This window comes from Larus michahellis, chromosome 3 (assembly GCF_964199755.1).
Source record: "Larus michahellis chromosome 3, bLarMic1.1, whole genome shotgun sequence".
Lineage (NCBI taxonomy): Eukaryota > Metazoa > Chordata > Aves > Charadriiformes > Laridae > Larus > Larus michahellis.
In genome coordinates, this window is record NC_133898.1 from 45,314,903 (window position 1) to 45,340,980 (window position 26,078).

A 26,078-nucleotide genomic window follows, 5' to 3' on the forward strand; every position below is an offset into this window, starting at 1 on the left:
AGACACGTATTCTACACTAATATCTTTCAAAAAATGGTGCTTCATCAGTTTATGAAAATCAAATGTCCTCTGATCCTAAGTTTTGAACAGTTTTAGCTCCTGACTTTCAAACTGGCTATGAAAAGGGAACTGTTTATTGCCTATAGTAGCAGAAATGTTCTCAAGGATTACTTTGTTTGTAAATTTGACTATGGCAATGGTTTGAGTGTTACCTGCATGTTTAAAATGGAAGCAAAATATCATGTGCCAATGGATGAGTAACATAAAATGGAACTAACTGGTCCAGTTTAATTGCCTACAGTAAACAAAGCACAAATATTTGACAAAAACTAGAAATTGTAGAAAATTTATTTGATCTATTATATTATTTCAAAAGTAGTAACCTATCTGATGCCTTATTAGTTAAATACAAACAGGGATTACATTTAAATAAAAAAGCTTTATCTTAGTAGCATGCCTTCGCAATTTTAGTCATCTTAAGGTAGTCACTTACCTACTTATTACTCGTTTTCACAGGTCTCGTTTTCTATTAGTTTTTCAGAAGCAATTGTAAAGTCATTTCTTGACTCCATTAACATTAGTTTTCCTGTATTTTTCAAACTAAATTCCATGATTTCTTTTCCAGACCTTACACAGTATTTCTGTCAAGAGCTCTTTTTCCAGGTGTGACTATATTTCAATATGTATACAGAACTCAAAGAAATATAGCTACACAGTTTTTATTTTAATTACAAGCACAAGGTCACAAGCTGAGCTTTGTTATACTTTAAAATACGTATTTCAACTAACCGCAAAGCTACACTGCTGTTACCATAAGGCATCTCGAACACTGAAAGGGAAGATCTTAACTTTCATCTACTATCATCATTGAAATGTAGTCTCTGTAGCGAACAGTGTTTGTTTCTGGATCCAGAGCAGTGGAGAGCATGTCCTCCATTTCTTCCTGAGTAAAGGGCTCACCTGAAAGACAGCAGAGAATAACACTTTGTCTTGTTAAGTATTCTTTCCAGGGCTGACAAATTACACCCCTTTTCCCATGCAAGGATCTCCTTTTGGTGCTCACACAGAGGAGAAAAGGACCAATACTAAGGATCCAATTCCTTCACTTTTGCCAATATAAGTCCTGCACCCCAAGCGAGCTCGTCTAAAGGAAAGGAGACAGAGGGCCTGGATCTTCCGATCTCTCCTTCTAGTTCACAGGCTCCAAAACAGCCTGTTCCTCTCTGCCACAGGGATTTCGAAACCACCGTTTTTGCCAGAGTGAATTCTTCTAATGTGTACATTAGAATTATTATCTCTAATTTAGCTATCCTTTCACTGGTATTTACATTATGACAGTCTTCAGTTTTTTTCTCTTTTAGGAGCTTCAAAGCTGCTGATGGCTTACTGCATCCCTCTTTGAGAACAAGGTCCCCATCTGAGGGGGACTTGTGCAAAGCCTGCACTTCGTTTTGTACTTGAGGCAGGCATGAGTCAGCCATGCAAGAAAAGCAGGCTTTTCAAGGGATATGGAGGATTACATGATATACCACTTAAATCTGGTCTCTGAATCTCTTTGTTTGCATACGGCACTAGAATTAAGATCAAGATAATGTAGGAAAGAATGAGCACTGGAACTACCTGGAACTACATCTGGAAATCTAAACTACAATTCTACAGGTGGACAGAAAGTGTAACATCCTTAGGAAGCACAGAGATGTGCACAGAATCATAAAATATCCACACAAGACTGAATTATGACTCTTAATAATAACCTCTATCTTAAAACGTTTGCAAGCAGGCACATAAATGTTGTTTCCCTGCATTATTCACCAGTGAAGTGTTCTAGTCTGCAGCCACTCATCACGGCAACAGCATTGTTTGAAGACAATGTATCTACTCCCACAAGTTTTGGCAAGCAGAATGAGGACCTCAAGGTGCCATATACATACGTCATGTTTATTTACTTCAATACTGATATTACAAAAGCCATGTTACCTTCTTCAGTCAAATATTTGATCACGTCCTCTTTAGTAATATACCCACATTTATTCTCATCCAAAACCTTTAAAGAAAAAGAATAAAACTTGTGGTTTTAACCATATTGATTCAAGAATCAGCAACTTCTTTCCAGCAGTTATGTACTTGAATATTTAGTTACAGACCTCAAATGCATGTAGAAGAACATCTTCTGGAATAGGCTGGTAGCTGAAACCATTGAATCAGAAAAGTTAAGTCACTGTTTGCCAGGCTGCTCTACTATTCTGAATGAATAAAATATGAGTACTGAAAGAAAGGGAAAACTTAATTTCTATGAGAATTTACTAAGCTTGTCTATCAACCATTTAATTTCGGCTTGACTTTTTGAAACTGTCCAGATCTTCAGCTCTTTTATTGTACTCCAGTTGAATTTTCCTTGTGCCAAGGAGCCAGATGAAGGGCTTCTGCATGTCTGGGCTGGCTGAGTGGGTTAGTAGGAATCAATAATAGCTGAATCATTCCATGTAGCCAATGCCCTGAACAGAAGATGGCCAAACCAAGAAAACAAAGTTTTGTCCAGGTACGCTTGTAGGTAGGCAACAGATCACCTAGTGGGACTTCAACAGTCTAATGAGCTGATGATCAGCAAAGAATGCTGGCAGCTATAAAAGACAAGGTCTGTCACTAACAGTTCCAGAGAGACAGGAGAAGTGGGCACATGTGTGTGTACATATGTGTGCCTAATTTCAGAATCATAGAATCATAGAATCATTTAGGTTGGAAAAGACCTTTAAGATCACCAAATCCAACCATTAACCTAGCACTGCCAAGTTCACCACTAAACCATGTTCAAAGAGCTGGAAAAGAAACCCTGTGCAGCAATGGAGACCTTCTATATCCCAGCAGACTCTCACCAGCCCCCAAGAACACTAAAGAGAAGCTGTTGAAGCCAGGGAGGTTCTAACTGCGTGATTGTTTTGTCCAGACCCGCCTTGCTCTTTTACTATCTAAAAATCAAATGTACTAAGAAGAGGCCTTGTTTTTTGTGATCCAAATCTCATGTGCCCTTGGATAAGTGAACTGTGGACATAGTGCCCCAAAAGATAAAGTAGGTCTTGACAAGCCTGCACTGGCCTGGGGAAAATGTGTGGGGTTTGTTGTTTTTTTTTCTTTGTATGTGTGTGTATGTTTGTGTGGAGAGGGTGGGGGGGAGGAGAAGAGAGCCCAAAGTAGAAAGGTATAATTTTGTGAAAGGGTGAACATCAGTGTGGAGCCAGAAATGTATCATGAAGGCCAGAGAAGGCAAAGGTGCAGGAACCTGGGAAGGCAAGGCACCTGCGCTGGCACACTGGGACCCAAACACTGCTGGCTGGTCCATGTCCAGGCACAGGCACAAAAACTCTCAAACTCAGCCCCAAGGTGGACCCTGCTGCCTCTGGATGCTGCGAGACGGTTTTGGGAAATCCTATAGCTATTCTGTGTGTAGAACACACTCTTACCAAAGGCTCTCTGTGTGCAAAATAACTTCTCAGTATTGGCCAAGGCTGAGTCTCCCAAAACCCTTGGCTACCATCTTTAAAAAGAAAGATAAATTCCCTATAAGTAATCTTGCTTTTAGTGCAAAATATCAAAATAGCACAAGTTCCTGTGTACATGCAAATATTTCTATGTACCTTTGAACAATGAAATGCGGTTTTGTTCTAGACTTTTGGATCAGCAGTCTTTTAGAGTGCTAGTTGTGTACATTCAACTGTACCTGGCTGTCACTTTGAGACATGAATATGAAGCTGATTTAATACAACTTATTAAAAATACACTGTAACAGACTGTGCTTCTCAGTAACCGTAACTCATATGTTCAGAGAAAGTAATGGTTATGAACTTAATTTGCATTTAAAATATTTTAGAGATGCACAAAACATGTTGAATAGCAAGTTAATTCTGATTCACATTAAAAATACAAAAGCTACACATTATCACAATTCATGATTATAAGCTGGTATTATTTATATCATCTGTACAACATAATTTTATGTAGATAAAGTAATTTTGAAACAAAAGCTATCAAGCTAATGTAAACTGAGTTTAAATAACAAAAAAAACCCTGTACTTCTTGCAGTTACATAAAATTACTGTCGATATATTTATTCAGAATCAACCCTGTCAATCTGGAATAAACTACAGACACAGAAAATCCACTTTCCATTACCTTCTGTCGAGTAGTACTTTTGTCATCACTGGAAGAAATTTTTCCAGATGAACGTATCCGGTCGGTTCTTCTTCTTCTACCTAAAAATAAAACTTAAGTATGGCAGGTTATATGACTCATTAGCAAAATAATATGAAAACCAGAAAATTGGGGTCGTTCCTGCATTAAAATTACAGAGTTAGACTTTGAATATTTTTATCAGGTTTTTAATATCACATGGCACCGTAACATCTGAGTGAAATGCTTGTGATCAAATAGAGGGAAATTTGAGGAAGAAATAATATCCCAGGCAAAATACAGCCCTGCTATTATAGACACTTTCAACAACTCAATATTGCCCTCTTGTGCTTAGAAACCATTCACGCAAAGGAACTGGATGCCTAGTAACTGATCTTATCTCCCACAATAACACAGCAGAGGTTTAAATTCAGAGGCATTCATACTAGTAAAGTCCATCAGGACATGGAACATTCCCAAGCAGTGTAATGTGACCACCCATAACAGCAAACCTTTAGCACGTTCCCTGGCATGAGTTTGGCCTGTGCCACCTAATGCTCCCCCCAGCAGTCACCAGGCCTGGCTAGGACCTTAGGGACTGTTCTCCAGCAGGCTGCTTTGCGCAGCCACTCCACATAAAACATTTGCCAGGGTAGACATGAGCTGCTCTGTGCCAGCTGGCTTCAACACCCAAGGATGTTTCTGGGCATATTTAATGTGCTAGTTTGGACATAACCCCAGTCTAGTACACCTCAAGGATGGAATTTGTTGCCTCCACATGTTTCATAGCCAGAGAGAGTCGTCAGGGGAAGGACCAGAGAGGCAGGCAGACTGAGTGAGGGCAGTCTGAAACAGTCATAAGGCAGACCATAAAGCGTTACACAAAGAAAAGCTTCCTTTTGCCTCCCAAACAAATTAACAAATTAGTCCCAAAACATTGGGGACTTCTAGCAGCATTCTCGCTACATTCCTATACTTCTGCAGGAGATGAGCAACTGCTCCCTATCATCCCGATGCATCCCTTTCCTGAAAATTTCAAGTTTTACTCCCAAAAAGGAGCCCTCTTAATGGAGCTAGCCTGTTCCCGTCTGTGTTGAAACTGGATGTGTGCCTTGTGGTCTCACATGACAGCAGCGACACCTTGCTAGGCTCTCCACAGGCACAGCTCAGATTGAAAGAAGACTCAAATAGGCACTGATTTGAAATCTCCTGACTGAGCCAGGAAAAGATGAAGTAAGAAATCTTCCTCTTGGGAGCTGGTTCAGAGCTGGGGGTGATGCCTGATACATCCAGTTGCTTAAATAGAGAGCTACAACTGCTGCTGCATGCTCTTTTCCAGTGCTCTTGTAGGGTTTTGGTTGCTAAAAGCAGGCAGCCACCACCTCTTGCTGCTTTAGAGTGGAAATTGGCTTGAAAAAGAACTTTTTCCCTTCTGTTTGGTGAGCCTAGTGGAAGAGATCTTTAGCAAGGAAATTAAGCCATTGCATGCTTCATGCTAAATCAAATGGTATCTTTTACCACTACAGAATCATTTGTTTTACTGCTTGCTTGATTGAAAAGATGTAACAAAATACCTGACAAAACTTAACTTCTTTGCAGTGACATAACAGTCAATACACTGAACTATTCCATGCATCACAAATATTGAGATGTAAAAGTACACAGCATGTTTTAGGGAACATCTTGTGCTTCAACTAGTATTAGGTCAGAAGTCCACAGAGACAGAAAAAGAAATAGGGTAGCTATTTATTGCAAATAGATAGATGTGTCTTATATTAAGCAGAACAAGCAAAAGCAAGGACGCAGAACATCCATGAAGATGCTAAAATATATAAACCAAGTTTAAGAGCCAAAAAACATTAGCTCTGCTCAGCCAAACAGTTGAAGGTCATCCTAATTTTCATTCCAGAAGAACTCACTGCCAATGACCACTTCAGAGCTCAACGTAACAAATACTTGTGAAAGCGTCAGCCCTCACTGACAAATATCATCCAGCTTTGCCTCTTAATGTTGGTGTGCTATTTATATTTTGCCTTCAGCGAGCAGTCTGCAGAAGAAAACCGTCCTTCCTGACAATGAACCTAGACCTGGGAGGTGATGAGCAACCTCAGCTTCCTCTGACCTGGAAAGAACAGCTTCCATTTCAGTGGCTCCACAGGCCCAGCAATATCTTGAACTGTTAAAATTAATCCTATTTCTAACATTGGATAGATAGGTGAATAAATTGAATATATTAACCTCACCTATGTCAGTAAGTATTCAGATTTGCAGGTGTATGTATCCTCTTACTCTTCCTCATATTCACTCCTGTTCTACAGCTCATTTCCCATTGATGTTTTCCTTTTTCTGTAATTCCTCCTCTTTTCACAGTGACTGTGACAATAACAGTATTTGGTTGGTCAAACTGTGAGTTTTGCTGTATCTCTTTTCCTTTGGGTACATCCACAGCTCCTGTAACAACTGTACTGTAGCATCCATTATGTTTTGTATCTTTACTCTCGCAGCCGTATTATTATTGTCCACATAACATTTGGGAACTTGACTCACAAAGAAAGAAAACCATCTTCCAGAGTTATCCAGGAGATCTGTGTCAGAGCAGTGCACTGAACCTGGGATTTCAGACTCCAAGCATTGTAGTAACCCTCAGATTATCTTTCATCATCTCTAGGATTATCATTTAATCTTAACTTTGTAACTAGGCCTAAAGATATTATATTAACTCCAGCATTTAGGATAAGGCAATATAGGAAAGAGTATATGATAAGTTTTAGAGATAAAATAATTATATGAATGATGATTTGGCAGATATGAATAATTTGAGGGCAACGTATGCTCGTTTAGCTACAATAAGGCTAATAGGAAGATGAGATGACTGAGAGACAGAAGTCGTGAGAAACAGAATTTAATCACAGTTTACAAGGGCAAAAATACTGGAGAAGTAGCTTGGCTACAAACTGGCCAACAGAGACAATTTTTACTTGATCTAGATTAAGATAAAAGGTTATTATCATAGTCAATTGTAATAGTACCTTACATAAATTAAGATATATTTGTGATTAACATAATACATTAAGGGTTCTACAAGAAGACAGTGTTCTTCTGGTACTAAACTTATGCCAAGGTTTCATTTACAGGCACCACAAAACCTTCTTTGAGATTTAAATTTCAGTTCAGCAATCTTTAATGTTAACCATTACTCCTGAATATATTCTTTCTTCTTGCAGTATTTGTACTTTAATATCCTTGTAATCAACAATTGCATACATGTTGTACTGTTGTATCTCCAGAATCTTCCACCTCATAGCTGCATTGCATTCTACGTTGTTATGTACTACTTATCTCAAATTTTCAGTAATGCTGAAAATTGATTTTAAAAAAAAAAAGAAAGTCCAGTCTCTTTGGGAGGGGGAGGCAGGCCTTAAACTCTCCTGATTCCCCTGGATTTAGCAGGGTGGTCAAAGTATCCTTTTCCTTTTCTCAATTCTGTATCTTGAGTCAGTTGCACTGTTCATTTGCTGCAAACAAAAATCTCTGTGGGCCACTAAAAATATCATCTATATTAAGCACCATAATTTCTCTTTCCATTTTGTCTTGTTTGTCAGTGGGCGCTGGGACAATCTGGTACTGAGAGTACAGAACCAGAGCAGACAGACTGCAGTATCATGTTAAAAGATCTTTCTCCTCTGACGGTTCTTTGCACTTCCTCATCTGAAGCAGCTGTGTCATATTCACAAGACTTAGCACAAGATTTCTCACACTTGTCCTGGTTTGAGGTAGAACAGAACCAATTTTCTGATTTGTAATTTTACTTTTTAGCTGGGCCTCTCCTAACTGACTAAAGTCTGAAATTAACAGCATATTGTTCAGAAACCGTTCACTCTCAGAGTGATAAGACCTGATTATACCAAGAAATGGTATGCACAGAGGCTCTTGCTTAGACTTATTGCTATAACATCCAAGGTCAGCTAACTTCGCTGCTTGCCCCGTTAGAGGGTCGGAAGCGGAGAAGCGTAGAGGGGTCCCACCTGCAGGGAGGAGCAGAAAGGACAGGTGACCCAAAACTGACCAACAGGGTATTCCATCCCATAGGCATCACGCTCAGTATAAAAGCTGAGGGATCAAAGGGGCAAGGCTGCTCTGGCTCACTCTTTCTTCAATGGCTGATGTCTGAGGAGGACCCTGTCTGTTCATCTCTAGGTGACCCTGCTCTGGCAGGGGGGTTGGACTAGATGATCTCCAGAGGTCCCTTCCAACCCTATGATTCTATGATTCTACGATTCTATGATCTGCCTTTGATCCCGATCCGAGCATTCCTGACTCTAGTTCTGGAATTCAGCTCCTGTCCATCGCTGACTCCAGTCTGGGACTTTCCCTATGTCTGCTAGTGACGCGATCGTCATCCTGGGAGCTGGATATGGTTTTGTATATATTGTATACTCTTTTTTTCTTTAATTTTTATTATTCTATTATTATTTACTCTTTTCTTATTTATTATTATTTTCATTAAAGTAGTTTAGTTCTTTTTCTAAACTCGTAAATCTCCTTATCTCTTCCTCTCCTCTCTGAGGAGGGAGGGGGGAGGGCTGTCTGCCATTCTGATTGTCCAATCCAGCCAAAACCACGACAACGCTAAATTCTGATCTGCAAGAGACCAGAGAAGCCTACTGAGGAAAGACTACTACTGCAACCATCCAAAGTCTTGTTGGGGACAGGAAGAAAAGAGTAAGAGAGATCAATTCCCAGTATCGTGACCTATACGTGAAAAAGAGAAAAATACTTCCCCCATCTCTCAGGCCCAACATCTTCTATTCCTTAAAGCATCATATCAGTTTGCGAAAAGCACATGAAGTCCTTTTCCCACTTCTTTGTCCCATTTATTAACCATACCCTGACAAGGCACCACCACACCATCCTTTCTATTACAAGCATGAGGGAAGGAGACAAAAATTAGAGTAGGAAAAAACTGTGGAGAAATGTGATTGAAGTTCCTTACCCCTGCAGATCACAGGGAGAAGGGGAGAACCACTAGGTCATGTGAAGTTTTATGTCTGGATTCTGACTTACAGGCTTAAGTAATCAAGAAAAGATTACTTACCTATAATTGAGAAATCTCAAGACTGGGAGAGACCTCACGAAGGACAAAAAGTTCAGAGGTCTGGCTATAAGATATCAGTAACGGGACCCAGTGAAAAAAAAATAGCAGGTCTTCCCCCTGTGTACTTTTGGAATTTGATGTATAATTTTAAAACCTGCTCAAGAACTAATTTTTATTGCTTAATCATCCAGTGTGTGTTCATGGCACATCCAGAAGAGTGAGATGGTCAGGGTTTGGATATGCTAATCCGACTGAGGTTTAGGACATCCTTTTTCATCGGCCAAAAGCAATTTTTACTCCATTTTCTGTAAAAGCCACTCCACCTTGGCACAGTATCACAGTGACCTTCTGGGGTAAAAGAGAGTCTAAGATTCCTCATTTCAACCCATCAACATTGTTACCTCATCAGCCTAAAGGCTGGCTTCAGGGCAACCTGAGAGACAGCCTGCCTCCCTGAATCGCTTCCATGACACTTCCAAACTGTGGGAAAAGAGCTTAGGTTTCCCACACAGCAAGGCAGAAGGGCCAAACTTGTGCAAGTTTACGATTGAAAAAAAAAAAAAAAGATCTAAACATTTACCTTTGCAAGCAGTTCATGTAGTTCTGCCTCAGTTGGGAAGCAACCCAGTGACCTGACAATTGAACCAATCTCTCTGAAAGAAAGAAAGATCGTCTCTGTCAGTAAATCTGCAATACATGAGTTTCTGTGGAGAATCCAGATACCAATTCAGAGCTTGCGTTTAGGAGTGTGCATGTGCAAACGCACAAGCATGCACACGCATATGTATGTGGACTTTTAAGATGATGTCTCAGTAAGCAATGTCTATTTTTACATACATTAAATATTCTGGAGCTTTTTGGAAGAGTATAATTGTTCCTGTGACTTTCCAAAAAAATTCTTCTTACCATTGTGTTGCAGTGTACTGTGTGCAGGTTACTTTTCAACCGCTGTCCTCTAATTGTTAAGCTTAGTTTCAGTATATAGTTAATAAAACACTTGAAAACCTACTGAGATGAAAGGTAACAAATAAAATATATGTTTACATTAAATGCTATAAAGATAGAAGTTGTAACTGCAGGAAAGAACAATTACAAAAGGTCAGGAAGGAGGCAGCCCTGCTATGCCCCTGCTGTGCTCTGAAAGAGCCAAACAGACCAACACAGGGGCTTAATCACCACACTGTTTATGCTGCAAATTATATTCATAGCTTGCATTTACTGCTGAACCTGATGTGGTTGTTCTGAGGCTCTAAACAAAATTCTGACCAAACTGGCAATGCCTCAAAAAAGTTTGAGATGAACAACATCACAGACTAGAAACAAAAGTACTGTAAAGCTGTAGAAGAGAGTACTAATGAGACTTACGGTATGATTGAAAACAAAATAACAGAAACATCAATATTGCTTGTGATTTTCAGTCCAATTCTACAACACATAAATTCAAATGTGAATAAGCGCCCACAGTGCTGTGGTTCCCATGAATCAAACCTCTGTGGTTTCTTCATCTTCACCAGTACATTTGGTGGAAAAATTAGATTGCCTAATAAAAATGGTAGATACAAGAAGCAATGACCTTTGTAAAATTATCTTACAACAGTAGGGCCCCAAACATAGCACACCAAGCACACATAAAATTAGATGGGTCAGACTTTGGCTTTCTCAGAGAGGTCCCATGGAGCTCCTGTGGTGACTGAAAACATGTGAGAAGCACTACAATAGACGAAAGAGAGGATAAGGCTGGCTGCACAAAAACAGTTACAAAACAAAACCCAGTCTCATGCATACAGTTGTTACAGAGCAAAGCCATCTGCTCAAATGACTCAATGAAACCTTGTCCCCTGTGGACACGAATGGAAGTTTGGCCATTGGCCTCAATGAGGTCAGAGATTAAGTCCTATTTTTGTAATCCTTGTCCGTGCATCCTATTTCTGGTGTGGATATACCGTATTTGATGCTCTCACTCCTGCACTCCCTCATCTTTTCCAGCTAAAAGGTATGTGTAAATATTTTCTGCTTGCCCCAGAGAAACACCCAACCCAAATCATGCCTCCCTGCTGTCCCACACTATTTCTACTCTTCCAGACTGCCAGAGACGGGAAGGTTGCCATCATCTCCTGCCTCACCTCACACTCAGCAAAACTGCGACGTGACTAAGGTAAGCCAGGCCCTGGAAGACTTTACAAAATCTGGCATTGTTGGTTGCTGTTTCTGACAGTCCGTGCATGTGCCAGCATGGGGATGTTGTTTGAAGTGTCTGTGGTCAAAGAAGTCATGTCACATTTGGTAATAACGTGAAGTTTAAAGGACCCAGATAGGAAATTGTATTTTCCTCCCAGCCACTTCCTCTCACTTAGTTCAGCAGCTGCAGTTTCTGCTGTGTAGTTTTTAGCATACAAAAATGATGATTAAAAGGAGTTTATGTTCATACAGATTTTGTAATACAGACACAACAAAATTTTGGGCAATAGTTTTCACCCTACATATAAAACTTTCAGTGACTAGATTTGCAAAATCATGAAAGCCCTTGACTCAGAGTGTGTTGTAAGCAGCATGAAACAATACCGTCTTCCTCATGCTTAATTTCTTACTAACTTTTATTTGCATCAGGAGTCATGCAATACCAATGCTGGCCTCTCAAGCCAGGGTAATTTTCCATATTCTTCACAGGAATCTGATATTTCAGGCAGCAACATTCATACGTCTGCAATTGTGGTTAAGAATTGTGCTGTACTGCCACCTTCTGATACAAGATAATAAGCCATTAATAATCCCATTATTGTGATACAGCCCCACAATATGAACCTAGGAACAATTAGACAATAAATTGTTGTTCATTGTCAGTAACTGTATTAGGATAAAAATTCATGTGAAATTGTGCATTTATTATGTTAAATAAGCTTTTGAACGTCTCCTCTCACATGTTATGACTTAGTGACTGAATGAATACATTTTAAAACAGTCTATTTGTATAATTTCATTGTTGTAACATTTTCTCAAACTCTATATCCATAAAATAATAGAGTGAGGAGTGTAGCAAACTTTACAGCTATTTAGCCAGGACTGCAGAGGTAAATGATAAAGGAATAAGCAACTAGTCCAACATGGTGCAGTGAGGGCTTGGGGCTCCCCAGGGCTGGTGGGGTGGCAGTGGCAGGGGCTCCCCGTGGTGGATGGCAGGGCAGGACCCAGCAGCCAGGGCCTGTCCTATTGCCCAGCCCACTTCCGTGAAGTGCCCATAATTCCTTAAATTTAGAGGCACTAGTAAGCATGCATTGTTAAAACCATCCCATGAACATTTTGCACCTCTCTTGCCTCTGTTTTATAATGTAGAAAAGATGTTTGGAACATCTAAAGATGTTTTCCAATTTGACTTTGTGAGGAATGTCTAATGACAACAGTTTCACCAGTTCTCACGCTCCTTTGCAGTGTCTATACTCAATAATTGATTTATAACTGAAAGCTCTGGTGATACTCTTGTGAAAATAGTAACTGGAAATATGAAAACTTACTTCAGTAAATTTTAATGACTACAGCTTACGACAACTTCAGAACCTGCTCAGTGAGACATAAATATGCGTTTTATGTATTTTCTAACAAAAGCCATATTGCTATGTGGAGGGATGCTTATGCTAAAACAAAGTTAAAGTAGCAATGTCAAATATTAAAACTTTTAAAATACCAGAATTAAGATTATTTAGGAATTTTTAAATTGGACTGCCTTTTGCTGTGTATCTTGTAGCCAATTATGCCCTGATCAGTCTAACAGTCCATATTTTTATCTTCCACTGAACTTTTTCTTACTCCCTCAGACATACATTTTGTTTGTATTTCCATAACATCGCACACAAAAGGTATAGTGCATGCAGTTCTCCCTCCTGACTCCCATCTGTGTATCCCATTCCCCCAGTTCTGGTCATCCTATTTCAAAAAGGAGAAAGCTGAACAAGAAGGAGCACAAAAAAGAATGGCCAGAGCTATGGAGTAGAATCTCCTAAGAGATTAAACACATCCAGACTCTTCATCCTTAAACTACTCTGGTGGAGGATGGATGTGACAGACGGCTATGAAATCATTAATGGTGTCAAGAAGATTAATAGAGAACAATTGTTTGCTATTTATCATAAGACCAAGAAAAATCAGGCGCCGTTCTAATCATAATGTGGCAGATGTATGAAAGCCAACAAGAAATACTGCATATTTGCTCAATTCCTTATATTCTTCCCCCAGGTAACTACAAGTAGCTCAGATGAGGGTGCTGGGCTAAATGGACTTTTAGTGCAATCAAGTATGATCATCTTTATTATTGTTGTTGTTGTTGTTGTTGTTGTTATGTTATATAATCAAATTACGTGCAAGTTTCTTCCAAGTCTCCTAAAAACACCTTCCTGTCAGAGCCACATCCAACTCCCATATTAACCCAGAGGAAGAGGGACATGCAGGATGCATTTCAGCTGGAGACATCTACTGAGAGCAGGTGACACACACTGGCAGGGACACACCCTGGTGTGCCAGGCCTATCCCGAAAGCGAGGGGATCCATACAGGATCCGGGACCTGTAGCATCAAATGAGCTATCAGAGCAGAGATTTGCCAGTAATAATTGTGGCCTTAGACTTCTTGTCTAGCTGCAGTTTCTTCTTGCCTCTTTACTCCACCAGTCCCAGCATCCCTCTCTCAAGCCAGTTTCAACCACTGAACAATGCAAAATGTCTTTTAAACAAGCAAAGACATAATTGCCCGATCAGGGACAAAAGGACTGTTTCAATTACATTTTCTGATAGAGCAGAGGCAGGTTTAGGGAGTTATTTATCTCTGTACTAGATACTGTAATATTTCTGTGGGAAGATATTTACAAACCTGACATCCACAGTTTTATTGCGTTCATGGTCAAACACCTCAAAAGCTTCCATAATCTTTTTCTCAATTTCAGCTACTGCGACATCTGCAAAAAAGAAACATAAGAAAAGAAAAAGAAAGATTCACTGAGCCGTTGCAACTGATTTATTTCCAATTTGAGAACTGCAACAGCAGAACCACCAAAACTGATAAAAGGGCAGACAGGAAAGGTACTTTGAAAAAGCGTAAGTTATTCTGAAAAAAAACCCCACTCTAAATGCAGAATCTGTCATTTATATTAGCAATATGGCCTTGCTATGGCTTTGCAGCTACACCAAGTCTGGTGGTAATGGTGCATCTCAGCTGCGTGATCACCTAGCTGTCCAGGTGTGGACCCTGCTCAGGGTGTGCCCAGCTCCTTCTGGACCACAAGCCCTTCCTGGATGCCATGGTGCCAGTGGAAGGAGCAAGGTGAACCCAGGCCCAGGCTTGCCCTGAGATGGGGCTGAGTCACTTCATCCAGGTTCCTGCATCCAAGGAAACCTAAGTGCTCTCATGTCCACTAAGTTAGCCATAATGTATGAAAAGCTGAGAACCAGCAATAGAGAGATGGCTACGATACATGCACAGTGAATATGTCTCATGGTAAATAATTTATTGTAACAGTTTGGAAAGGAAGACAGTCTCAGGGAAAGGAAAGGAGCAATTTTCTGCATTTGCTTTTTATATCTCAATCTCAAAGAATGGGGAAAGAACAACCACAAGTTATCACAGTTATATCTCATTAAAGCCAGAAATATCATACTTGGGGTAAGTGAAGTACTAGGAAATAAATTCTGAAGAGAAAAATGTAAAGAGAGGAAGAGGCACATCTCAAAAAAAAGCTCCCTGTCAAGGAAACCAGGATAAATAGTGAACTGTTTTGCCCATTTATTAATGTCATTTGTCTCCAAAGCACAAGATATAGGAAATCAAGTGCTATGGAGTTGACCTTTTGGTTCCTGTGACTAAATACAGCCCCAAACTCCAGATGGCAAACCAGCTCTCAGGAGGCAGCATTTTGTGAGCTAGCCCCACGGCCTCCACAGAGACACCATAGGGAACATGGCTGTCTCTTCTGTGTTCTCAACATGATGATAAAAGCATAACTCTTCTCTATCAGAACAGATTTATTTTCTTCTTTAAGCTCATCTGGTGTTAAAAGTGTTTTTGAACAGCTCTGACTAGCATTAAACCACTGGACATTGTTTCCACTGACATAACAAATCCATACCTAGTTTTCCACGATCCCAATATTTTAAGAATCCCTGGGGCTGCAGTCTACAGACGACATTGTCATTTACTCTCTTGCCCTCATGACAGAAATGTCTGTTTTCTTGCAAAGGGTATCAGAACTGAAAGACACATTGGCTTTGTGATGTCCCTGTTTTTATCTTGACCCATGAGCTTTTTCATCATATTTTCTCCCCTTGTGCTGCTGAGGAAGGCAGAGAGTGGCTGGGTGGGTGCCTGGCAGCTGCTCAGGGTCAACCCAGCACAGGCTACAAGGACTTCAATATAGTAGTGGATTGAACCAATTATAAGGAAGTTCTTTTTCATATAGGAGAGAGGTGCATCCCCTTATAAAGGTACAGGTGCCTGCTGCTTTCTGTCTGTGTTTGGTACTGAACTCCCCCAGAGGACACATAAGGAGACGAGAGGCCTGTATTCCTCTTTCTGACTCTATTCCCCTCACGGAAGCATGGGCAGCTACATGTACAATGGATTGGAGACTGGAGCTCACTGAGGAAGATGAGACCTGTTCAGTCCCCAGACAGGACAATCTGCAGTTTTTCATAGCTTGACACTAATCCCTGCCTTTTATGTGCTTAAGCACTACGAACCACATTTAATTCCTTTCCAAAAAGCATAGTTAAATCTAAGTGGACCTGATTCCTTGTAGAAGGGGCACTAAAGACTTACTCTCAAACTGCTAAATTTGATGGGAGTTTTTCAATGACTTCAAGAAGTCCTGGATCCATTCTCCAGTGTAGACTGTTGGAGCTTAGTTCTCGAGATCAGGCACTTCAATTGTACACTACAACTTGCAATACAGAAATGCTGAAGGAATATTTATAGCTGTATGTTCTTGGCTTGATGAGTGACCCTTCTGTAGAAATAAGAACTAACCAGGGGAAAGCAGGGAAACATTTACAGTACTGGGACTATACAGCCATCCAGCCTTTTCAAGCTTTGCCTTCCATGAAAATAGTATACATTAATCTTACCTGTTTCAAGAGTCCTGGCAAAGAAAGATCCTGATATGAAATTAACTCAATGGTTTAATCTAGGTATTAGATAATCTATATTTCTTCGAAGAACTGAGAGAAAGTTGTGATTAAGAGCCATATCCATGGAAGAAAATATAATACACTGTGGTCCTCTCAAAGACTCTGTGTGAGAAGAGTGAACACCTAACAAGCTATTACCTAGATCTCTTGTTGTCCCTCTAGGGATGAAAGTCAAAGATGCTCAACACAGTTCAGCATGGCAAAGCCAGTGTCATGGTTTAACCCCAGCTGGCAACTAAGCACCACACAGTTGCTCGCTCACTCTCCCCCATGGCGGGATGGGGGAGAGAATCAGAATGGTAAAAGTGAGAAAACTCGTGAGTGAAGATAAAGACAGCTTAGTAAGTAAAGCAAAAGCCACACATGCAAGCAAAGCAACACAAGGCATTCACTCACTGCTTCCCATTGGCAGGCAGGTGTTCAGCCACCTCCAGGAAAGTAGAGCTCCATCACACGTAACAGTTACTTGGGAAGACAAACGCCATAACTCTGAATGTCTCCCCCTTCCTTCTTCTTCCCACAGTTTTCTATACTGAGCATGATGTCATGTGGTATGGAACATCCCTTTGGTCAGTTGGGGTCAGCTGTCCTGGCTGCGTTCCCTCCCAACTTTTTGTGCACCCCCAGTCTACTTGCTGGCATGGCAATGTGAGGAGCAGAAAGGTCTTGACTGCCTAGCAACAACCAAAACCATCAGTGTTTTACGAACACTATTCTCATCCCAAATCCAAAAAACAGCACTATACCAGCTGCCAGTAAGACAGTCAACTCTATCCCAGCCGAAACCATGGCGGCCAGTTATCTGAAAACTTCTACGACTCACTCTAAACCTCTCTTTGGGAGGGAGAAAAAGATGGATTCCAGCTCTAGGCTAGGTAATGGATAAAGGTTTAAAACGACCCCTTCAAGAAGGGCATCAAGAGATCAGACATGCAGCTAACACAGCAGATGTGATGCTCTAACGTACTGAAATCTTTCTGTACAAAGAGAGTCTGCTCCATGGGTAGATAAATGAAAGTTTCATGTTGTCCTGTGGAGCAATTTTTTTAGCAGTTTTTAGGACTGAAATACCTATGCTCTGATTGAATAAAAGATTTCACTCGCTTATTCTACTAACTAGAAAAACAATACATAATACCAAAGACAAAATTATCTGATTTCTTCTAATGGCTGAAATAAATAAATATTGAAACATACCATGCCAAAAAGTATTCCATTACCTACACCTACTTATCCCCTCAAATGCATCCTTTAGGGATGACATACTATTTCCATTTTTATGCTGCTAAAATGCTTCAGATACTTTTTTTTTCTCATTTTCTTGTTCTCATTTATTTTCCTACCACATAAGCAATAAGAAGACAAAATGTCTTAAAATGCATTCCTCAGATACATTAACTGAAAAGCGTATTCACTATCAGTTCCCTTTCCTGTACTATCCTTTGCTATTTTCCCAGTTTGTTTAGCATGAACTAGATAAAGCTCTAGACGCTGCCTGTTAAGTAAGACTGGCAGGGAGCTGGGAGTCCCAAATTAATTCTGCTGGTTCTTTCAGACTGAATTGTTCCTTTTCAGATTGTCCAGACTGTTCCCCAGCACTCTGAGGCCCATTTGAAGCCAGCTCTTAAGCAGCACACCTGCCTCAGTTGTGACATTTCTTCTTCAAAGACCACAGCTTCAGTCTTTGTAGGGAACAGAAGCAATTAAATAGATGTGGCTCTGCCAGACTCTTGAGTAATGAGCATTTTAAAAAGTGATTTCTAGTTGATACAATTTGCTAGATTCTACCATTCGTTTAACTCTATGAGCTTGCTTTCTTTTCTTCCTTGGGGCCAGTTGCTCTGATGGTTCAAAAAGCCAACCCTTCCTTTCACTGAAGATAAACTATGCGCAGAAAAAAGAGTATCAAAAGAACAGGTAGGCCAACTTAAACAACCACCTAAAATGCTGGGGAACAGCATCTGTCTGCTGCTTACAGGAAAAGATTTAAATGAGTCCCACTGCAGCCTGATGAATCTATTTACAAAATGCGAAACTCTGGAACTCTTTTCATGCTCTGTAAAGAGTAAAATTAAGGGCTGATTTGTAGAAGCACCAGTGGACTTGATTTTATTACTTAGTGTTGCTGCTGAACACACCTGAAACATTAATCTTTATAAACATTAATCTAGGTGTATTTTAATAAATATAGTCAATTTTATATTTAAACTCCCATATGCATGTGGACACCTCACTAATTACTGCATCCCCTCTTCATGGTACTATGTTATGGTCACAAGCAGGTGTGAGGAAACCCCTGAGGTCTCTGGTGACAGGAACTCTTTCTCACAGAGAGCTGCCTCATGGAACTAGTCAGTCTGAAATGACAAGGGACACAACTGGGTAACCCCAACTCAGTGACAGACAGTTTTAGAGTCATCTACATGTTGTTTTTCTGGTTTTATTTAAAAGTGTTGTTATCAACAGCTCTTTTGTAGACTTCCCCATTCAATAACTGGGTCTTATGAGCAGGAAGTACAGAATTGTACCCGTGGATACGGACTCCAGCACCTTTTCTTCTCTTTCCTGCTAGCCATTATTTCAACCCAAAGGGCAGGCAGCAACGTTGGTTCTGTCAGTTGAAAAACCAGGAATGGGATGCAAAGACTGCCATGAAGAAAAAGGAACATTTTTAAGAAGGCAATGGGCACGAGAGGGGACATGACTGTGCAGGCAGACACATGAGAAAATGTGAGTCTTAAAGCCCCCTGCAATCTCCACTGGAATTCAGTGAACCTTCTCTTTTTGCTCACAGATCCAAGCTACAGTATTTAACCACCCTCCCCTCACTGCTCCAACACTCTTCCATAAAGCCCTATGACCATCCTTCACAAATCCTAGCTCTTCCCATCATCCCCAAAATCACAAGTAACACACTCTGTCTTGCCATACAACACCAATCGAAGAGGAGAGGTGAGAAGGGGGTTGAGCTATGAGGTATATCTGAGGTATATCTGAGCCAGCCAGAGGTGGAAAAGGTACAAAAAAGTAAGTGTGAAGTCCCTGCTTAAAAAGTGATCCTACTGCACGATCAAAAAGAAAGGTTTCACCAACAAGCAAAAATAGCTAAACAAATCTTATTCCTTGCAGCTTTAATATGGAGTTAAAATCCTAGAAAGATGCAGGAACAGTTTCCCGGTAAGAAGTAAGATTGGTGCTATTCTTGAAGAATACCATGTTCCCTTTAAAGGCAATTCCCAATTTATTATCTAGGTATACAGGGCAAAAGGACGAAAGAGATGAGCTAAAAAGCAGAAGAGATTTGTCTTTGATTTTTCACTGTTTCATCTAACCTCATCCAAAATCCTTCACAAAACCACTACTGGAAATCAGGGCATAAGAATTGAAAAAAAAAACCAAAAAAAAACCCAAAACCAAATCTCACTGTAGTTCTAATGAGAAGCATGCAATGTATATTTGCTTAAATACAAAGCAAAAAAAAAACCAATAAGAGAATTCATAATCGCAACTCTGAGGAGGTTATTGATTAGCTCTTATGAGATCTAATTAGGCTTTTAAGCAAGTGTTAAATGTACCGCCACCTAGGTCAAGATATTAAAAAGCTGTCACAATACTCAGCATCATCAGCACAGGTGAAAGCTCAAACACTCTCAAATAAGCTCGTCTGTTTTATCATGACATTGTGTTTCCAGAAGAAAAAGGAAAAGCCAGTATAGTGTCATAAAATGAATTCTTGGTGATGGTATCAGTGTAAGGTGTTCCCATACTTCCGCTTCTCTTTCCTAACTCTAAAGCAAAGTATGCGACTCCCTAAATTGTTCTGCCACAATTGTTCATGTCGCCTTCAGGTTAAGTGTGGGGAGCTTGACTGACTTAAAAATAATTCAGAAACCTTGCCCCACCCCAAAGTAGAAAACCTTACAGCATTTAACTAATTCTATTTTAAGGAAATCACTGAGGAAAAGGAACACAGAGAGAAAACAATCTTGAGGCCATTTGAATCTGACTTACTGGCAAGACCTTTTTGCTCTATAGAATAAAAGGCATACATTAGTTTTTTTCTAGTGACCTTCTTAATTCCAAAGGAAGGTTAATGTACAGTCAGTCTAATATGCTGAAACAGTAATTGTATGCCATACTCTAAAAATATTGAGGCAAGAGAAACATTTTTTCTCTACTCTGTACCTCCTATAGCATGTATGATATCAATATATTAGATACCAGAAAAGGAAGGAAAAATATGATTAAGCTGTAAGCTTGCATAATATGCAGCGTTGTTTCTTTGTGTCTTGTGATACATAATGAAATAATTTAAGATATCTGCTCATCGAAGAGTCTTCATTCTGTAAAGACAAATCAAGCAGATTTTCAAGAAAAACAAGAGGTTTATAAAGCAGCTTTGTTTCTCCAGAGAAGGGATAAACCCATTCCTGCACTGCAATCTGAAAAAAAACAGGTTGACACAAAATATTGATGGCACCAATCGGAAATGTGTCACCTGAATTTAGCCATTCAGATTGAATGAAAAGACAAAAGATGCAGCTTCATGAAATTTGGTACATGCTAGTTCCCAAGAAATGAACAGACTGAGCTCGTCACTGACAGTGGTACCTACTCCAATCTGGGGATCCAACCTATGGCCTGCAGACTCAGTAAAGGGATAATCCTTTCTTGGATGAGAAGCATCCCATGTTATCACAGATGATACGTAGGCAATCTGAATTTTAGTCTGTTTCCTACACAAGAACAGAAAAGCTTAACTGGTTTCTGCAAAGGCCACTTTCAAGCATTCTCAAAGAAGCAAAAATGAAGGCTCAAGAACAGCAAAAGCTTTTTCTTTCATGTTTTTCAGAATTGTTGAGGACTAGCTATATCATTGCTCCCTATTGTTTATGCTTGTCACAGCATACACCATGTGGTATCCAGATAAACAAGCAAACCCCATCAACAGGGTTAATCAACAAAACCAAAACCCGACACTCATCATCATCTATGGGAGCAACCTTGGACTAAGAGCATAACCTCACCCTATTGTCATACCTCTTTTCTTAATGGGAGTACCTGTGAGAGCTGAAAAATTACCTGAAAAATTTCCATCACAGTAACTGCCTTACGTAAAACTAATAGAAAATAAAAATAAAGGGACTATATTTAAAAATAGATACACAGAATGGAGCTCTCAGTGTAGAGCAATCAGAACAACCTTGCACAGCCCCATGGCACGTGGTGTGAATAACCATGAGAACAAAACCACCATCAGCAAATAGTTTTAGAAAAATCAGGTAATTAATTTCATATCTGATAATAAAATACAGGCTGTCAGTGTGATGAAGGCTGTGGCAAAGTTAAGTGCAAAAGCTACTTCAAATTCTGACACAAAAATATTAAACACTGTTTTTCCTTTTTGTCTTCTTTACATAAGACAATTGTAACGTGGGCAAAATATATAATAAAGTAATGTAAAAAATTAAGCACTATCTTGACTCCAGCATTGGCTATAGAAATGAGATTACTTTATAGAATTAAGCTAGTAATAAAAAAAAAAAATAAAAAGAGTTCAGATCAACCACAATGGAAATATTTTGGTTATTTCACTTAGAAGTTGACAAATTCATTAGAGATTTTTAAAAATGATATAACAACTGTGCATTTCAACCTCAAAGTTGAAAATGCAACCATATACCAATATGCAAAGTATATCCAGTTTGTGACAGTCAGTTGGCAGCAACTAATGGAGCTACAAGTTGCCAGTAACTTTACCTGATGAAACAAGATATCCTGAATATTGCCTAGGTTTTGATTGTTTAGTAGATGGTATTTTAAATGCCATGGCATTCTAATCTATCATAGATTCAGAGATGTTTTAATACGTGTGGGAACCAAAACTAAGAAAACTAATGGGGCAATTAACAAAGTAATTCAACTGTTGAGAAACAAAGTAAGTATAGAAATTATTGCTGCCTTGATAAGCAGTCAAGCTTCTAGTTGCTCATAAAAATCTTAATCTGACACTATAACATAGAACAAAGCAGGCTATGGAGGATGCCGTGTCAAGCTGGAAAAAAAGCCATAAATAATCAATGCCTTTCATCACCTAGTATATCCAAAGGTGTTTAAATCCATAGTTCACACTGCTTCCAAAACACAGTTCATATTAAAGTGTCATTGATTTGAAAGGGACCATTCACAAAGTTCTTGTCCCAGTTATCTCTCCCTGGAGGTGTTGGAGTCACAGTCAATCTTGCCCACTCCCCTCCCTTCTGGATCAAATATGGTTCTTCATCAATGGAAAAAATATTTCTTTCCCTCGCGGTACACATCCTTCTAGGTCATCAAACCCATTTTAATGCTGTCACTTCTGGTTGCTCTTGCAAGATGTCATTATTTTGCCTGGTTTGTGCTGGGCAAACAGCCCCCGCACCAGTCCACAGAGGTCACTCTGTATCCTCAGTACTTGATAACTCATACCTATCTGCCCTGATTCATAATGATATAACAGCCTGAACAGCTGCTGCATTAAACCCGTCTCTCACATCCTCACCAGGATCCTGTTTGCCTGCTCTGTCCAGAGCTTGCTCTGTATTTCTTAAAGCCAGGGGATGCAGATGGCAAAGTATGTCAGCATGAAGCCCCAGTGGAACTACAACTACTGCCCAGGCTTGCTGCAGATAATGCATTTGCCTATGGGAATGGAGAAGGGCAAATTAAGAGGGATACCCTTGCTACTTCTAAAAATTCCTTGACAGATGCCTGCTGTAACACAAAATTCTCCATATGCTGGAGGGGACCGATAAACCACTATTTTCTGCATCACTTCCCATACTGTGACCCTGACAGTGTCCCTGTGCCCAGGCTTCCAGAACTGAGACATTAATTTCCCTGGAGGAATTTCCCATTTCTTTCTGGAGGTCTCCAGAATGGGGGATTGCAATTTGTTTGTCAAAGAAATAAAAGGCTTAAGGACTTCCTATATACAAAATGTAAACCAAACTTACTCTAAACTTACTGAAACTATTTATAACGAAGCAGAACTTGCAAGTGAAGAGAAGAGGGGCTGGGAATGTTAAATGTTAGGAGTAGCTGAGTGGGACTGGGTCCCAGCAGGAATCCTGCTAATGTTACACACTGCTGCTTGCAGTCTGTAAAACTCCACTAAGGAGGTTTTACAGTCTGTAAAACTCCACTAAGGGCTGGACATGGGGTAGGTTTGTTGGTGGGGAAAGCATATGGAAGACAGACTGCAACTTTTCTGCCACTGAACAAAAAGCAGGAGCATGCGCTGAGGATGTGGTAAGGGATACAATTCTGCCCTTCCTATTACCTGGCTGAGCTCCCTGCACAGAAATGCACACAGGCAGAGGTAGCTGACACCACTGGCCAACTCTTCTTGCTTTGCCCTGGAGCACTGTTGCCTCTGGGACAGTACTCCTTTGCTCTGCTGAACCTCCTTCCCCAGCTTTGTGCTTTTGTCATCATCATCTTTGCCCCTCTTCAGGTGCCACATGTGACTGTGTCCTTGTCAGTCTAGACCCAGCTCCAGGAGATTAGACTTATTTTTCGGGAAAAGGGAGTAATTAGTCTCTCCTCTGCCCTACAGGCAAGAAAATCCTTCCTCCTTGCTGTTCAAAGAGTTCCTGAGCAGCTTGTTGGTGAGGGCAAGCTAAGTGTACATCCAGTCGTGGGACATATGAGGGAAGGATGCTACAATCATACAGTTTGCCAGGGAAAACTCCATTCCCTTGTAGGCAGTTATTCTGAGTAATGCAAAACAGGTACACATCAATCCATGTCAGTCACAGCACTTCATGCATCTCAAGAAAGGCTCAACAAAATATGCCCCAATGTTTTTATTGTACACAATCTGTGCAGTTATGCTATATTTACATATATATCTATATATACTGAAGCACCATTCTTCATAAGAATCAGCAGAGAAGCCCGCAATCCTGGGAAATGATGAAGGAATACTACCTAGCTATACACAGCTAGAGTTCAATTTTCTCAAGCCTCTGCACTAGCTGAGGTTTGATGAGTGATCAATTTTTTTTTTTTGGTGGGATGGTATGAAAGGAGTCTTTCCTACTTTCACTGCACAAAATGAATTTATGATTTGGTCTGCATCTGCCAAAGAGGAGAAACAGAGGTGCAGTGGCTGGCTGGGATGTAGCATGCACCATGTTCCAGGTCAAAGCAATTACAATAAAACAGACCCTGGCAGGGACTCCTAATCAGCCACAAGCCCAGGCAGTGGCCCATAGCAGCACCTAGGTGAGCTGGGCTAGTCCAGGCCTTGGAAATGCAGGTGTGCAGGCTGGAGCCAGGACTTGGCTACAGCACAAGATTTTCTGGCTGATGAAGTGTTCTGGACGTAGCAGCACGCCCAGAAAAAAAAAAAGTCAGAAAAGAAAACCACAAGTTGGCCTAATTCAGGTTAAAATTGCAAGACATTCTGACATTTTCTATGTGAGTAATTTGTAAGCCATGCTATAGCATTCCTTTTACGTATTCAAGAAAAATGGTCCAGTGGAGGCCATCATCTCCTTCCTCGCTGGTGGCAGTAGGCAGAAGCCCTTCCATCAGGAAATGGCAATGCAAGTTGGGATTCCCACATACACAGCAGCACAGGCAAGTTTCCTGCTCTCTGTTTTGACCAGCCAGGATGATACTGTGCAGGTGGATTACTACCTTTAAGTAGCAGGGAAGCGCACAAGCAAATACTTGGCACCCAGCCCTCCTCCAGCTCCAACTTACTGTTGTTCTGCTGCTGCTCTAAGGACTATGTGCAGGTCCACCAAGCCACAGCCCCAAGCTCCTCCTGCCATCTCCCACTGTCCCCCTGGCTGTTTGGCGTAGAATCATAGGGTTGGAAGGGACCTCTGGAGATCATCTAGTCCAACCCCCCTGCCAGAGCAGGGTCACCTAGAGCAGGTTGCACAGGAACGCATCCAGGCGGGTTTTGAATGTCTCCAGAGATGGAGACTCCACCACCTCTCTGGGCAGCCTGTTCCAGTGCTCTGCCACCCTCAAAGGAAAGAAGTTCCTCCTCATGTTTAGGTGGAACTTCCTATGCTCAAGTTTGTGCCCATTACCTCTTGTCCTGTCCCCGGGTACCACTGAAAAGAGCCTGGCCCCATCCTCCTGACACCCACCCTTTAAGTATTTATAAGCGTTGATAAGGTCCCCCCTCAGCCGTCTTTTTTCCAGACTGAAGAGACCCAAATCCCTCAGCCTTTCTTCATAAGAGAGGTGCTCCAGTCCCCTAATCATCTTGGTAGCCCTTTGCTGTACCCTCTCCAGCAGTTCCCTGTCCTTGAACCGGGGAGCCCAGAACTGGACACAGTACTCCAGGTGCAGCCTCACCAAGGCAGAGTAGAGGGGGAGGATGACCTCCCTCAACCTGCTGGCCACACTCTTCTTGATGCACCCCAGGATGCCATTGGCCTTTTTGGCCACAAGGGCACATTGCTGGCTCATAGTCATCCTGTTGTCCACCAGGACTCCCAGGCCTCTTTCAGCTGAGCTGCTCTCCAGCAGGTCAGTCCCCAACCTGTACTGGTGCACAGGGTTATTCCTCCCCAGGTGCAGCACCCTACACTTGCCCTTGTTGAATTTCATAAGGTTCCTCTCTGCCCAGATCTCCAACCTGTCCAGGTC

At 40.8% G+C, this 26,078-nt stretch overlaps 1 protein-coding gene across 2 annotated transcripts in view; it reads right to left on the minus strand.

Moving 5' to 3' along the window:
* Positions 1 to 269: 269 nt before the first annotated feature.
* DRC8 (dynein regulatory complex subunit 8) overlaps positions 270 to 26,078 on the minus strand; it is a 35,520-nt gene continuing 9,711 nt past the window's right edge. The window contains exons 2-7 of one of the 2 annotated variants that reach the window (XM_074578239.1): positions 14,116 to 14,200; positions 9,840 to 9,912; positions 4,168 to 4,247; positions 2,145 to 2,187; positions 1,978 to 2,044; positions 270 to 960 (exon numbers count right to left, since the gene is read on the minus strand). In XM_074578239.1, coding sequence (XP_074434340.1) covers positions 845 to 960; positions 1,978 to 2,044; positions 2,145 to 2,187; positions 4,168 to 4,247; positions 9,840 to 9,912; positions 14,116 to 14,200 — 464 coding nt within the window. In that variant the 3' untranslated portion in view covers positions 270 to 844. The remainder of the gene's footprint in view (positions 961 to 1,977; positions 2,045 to 2,144; positions 2,188 to 4,167; positions 4,248 to 9,839; positions 9,913 to 14,115; positions 14,201 to 26,078) is intronic. The other variant, XM_074578240.1, reaches the window with a different exon arrangement.